This window comes from Elephantulus edwardii, unplaced genomic scaffold (genome assembly GCF_000299155.1).
Source record: "Elephantulus edwardii isolate Elephantulus edwardi_28Jun2011 unplaced genomic scaffold, EleEdw1.0 scaffold00048, whole genome shotgun sequence".
NCBI classification, from domain to species: Eukaryota; Metazoa; Chordata; class Mammalia; order Macroscelidea; family Macroscelididae; genus Elephantulus; species Elephantulus edwardii.
This window is the reverse complement of record NW_006399798.1, coordinates 685,245-686,688: the sequence shown is the minus strand read 5'-3', so window position 1 is coordinate 686,688 and position 1,444 is coordinate 685,245. Positions and strand designations below refer to the sequence as shown.

The 1,444-nt window shown below is 58.8% G+C and overlaps 1 protein-coding gene across 1 annotated transcript in view; it reads right to left on the bottom strand.

The window, feature by feature from the left end:
• Positions 1-1,444, bottom strand: part of LOC102854789 — a 30,964-nt gene that overhangs the window by 11,128 nt on the left and 18,392 nt on the right. Inside the window, exons 15-17 of the mRNA XM_006886307.1 lie at positions 1,222-1,287; positions 1,005-1,050; positions 11-154 (exon numbers count right to left, since the gene is read on the bottom strand). Of these exons, the coding sequence (XP_006886369.1) occupies positions 11-154; positions 1,005-1,050; positions 1,222-1,287 (256 nt within the window). The remainder of the gene's footprint in view (positions 1-10; positions 155-1,004; positions 1,051-1,221; positions 1,288-1,444) is intronic.

Here is a 1,444-nt window from a genome sequence, read left to right as displayed (position 1 = left end):
GCCTCCACACTGAGAATCTGCTGGCAGTTGTCCTGGCTGCTGCACTGGGAGACATTCACGTGGGTGAAGCTGTTGGCAATGATGCAGGTGAGCACCGCTCGCTCGCCCTGTGACACCGACACCACTCCGTCGGTGCAGGTGGGGTCGTCCCAGGCTGTGGAGGGGACAGGTCACACCCATAGGCCTTGCCGGGTCCCAGGACACTTCACTGTCCATAATTTCCCAGCTTGTAGAGAAGCCAAAGGTCATCCTGGTCTTTGCTCAGAAGTCTCGGGTTGTCAGGGCATAGAGACAAACTGGCGAGGAGGGACCTCCTGGCACCAGACCTCCACGGCCTCTGGGAAGTAGCCCCGTTCACATGCTGTGGTCTGGCCTCCCTCCTTCCCTCTCTACCCTCAACTTTACATCCCAGCCCATCAGAGGACCTAAAGGGACTTCCACCTGGGGCTGCTGAGGGTTAGAGAGGGGTTGCTCCTACAGAGGGACTCCCAGTGTCAAGCTTCAGCAAAGTTTGTCCCCCTGAAGCCAGGAGAGGGTAGGACAGGAGGAGGACTCTTCCATGGGGTCTGTGAGGAAGGAGAGGGTGGTGGAGGAGTGTGAGCAGGGGTGGGGGCAGGGGACCGTAAGAGTAATGGAGAGTTGAGAAGAGTCGGGGAGTGGGGGGTGATAAGGAGGGGGTAGCAGTTGGGGTGGGGGTCTAGTTGTGCACGAGGTCATAGGGCAGTGGTGGGGAGTGGGGGGACGGAGAGGAAGTAGCAGATGGCATGGTGGGGCAGGGCTGTTTCAGGACAGAGGCCTGGAGTGGGTGGTGTAGCGGTGATGGGCTCGGGAACACGGTGCTAGGACAGGGTGATTCTGCTTGGGGTGTAGGTTCTACTGAGACCAGCGAAACCCCATGGAGGCCATATCGGTCAGATGACAGTGTCCACACTGCAGGAAGGGGGGGCAGCAGGACTGGAGGCACAGGGGACTCTTCTGGAGGCTGCTCTGTGCACTGACTTCACCAAGAGGCGAGCCTGGGAAGCAAGCATCAGCAGCGGCTGTGGGTAGCTGAGGAGGATGAAGGTCTGGGGGAGCTGTGACAAGCTCCATGATTTGAGATGAAAGGATTTTTCATGTCTTGGATGAGAAGGTTTCAGGGTGGCAGGAGAAGCGGTTTGTGGCTGTCAGTGGTGGGGACAGCTGGAGAGGATAGTGGTCTGGGGGAGCCTTGAGGCTCACTGGGGTTGGGGTGAGTAGGAGGAGGTTTGTTAGGCTGACTTCTGAGTCGGGGGAGCTGTAGGTCTCCTGGGTGACAGGAGAGGTCTGTGGCTGACAGTGGTGGGCGACAGCTGGGGAGGATTGAGGTCTGGGGAGGTTGAAGGGCCACCATGGTTTCGGGTAAAACAGACCCATGTCTGGGTGAGCTGTAGATTTGGAGTGGAGTGGGCTGTGGCTCTTAGCT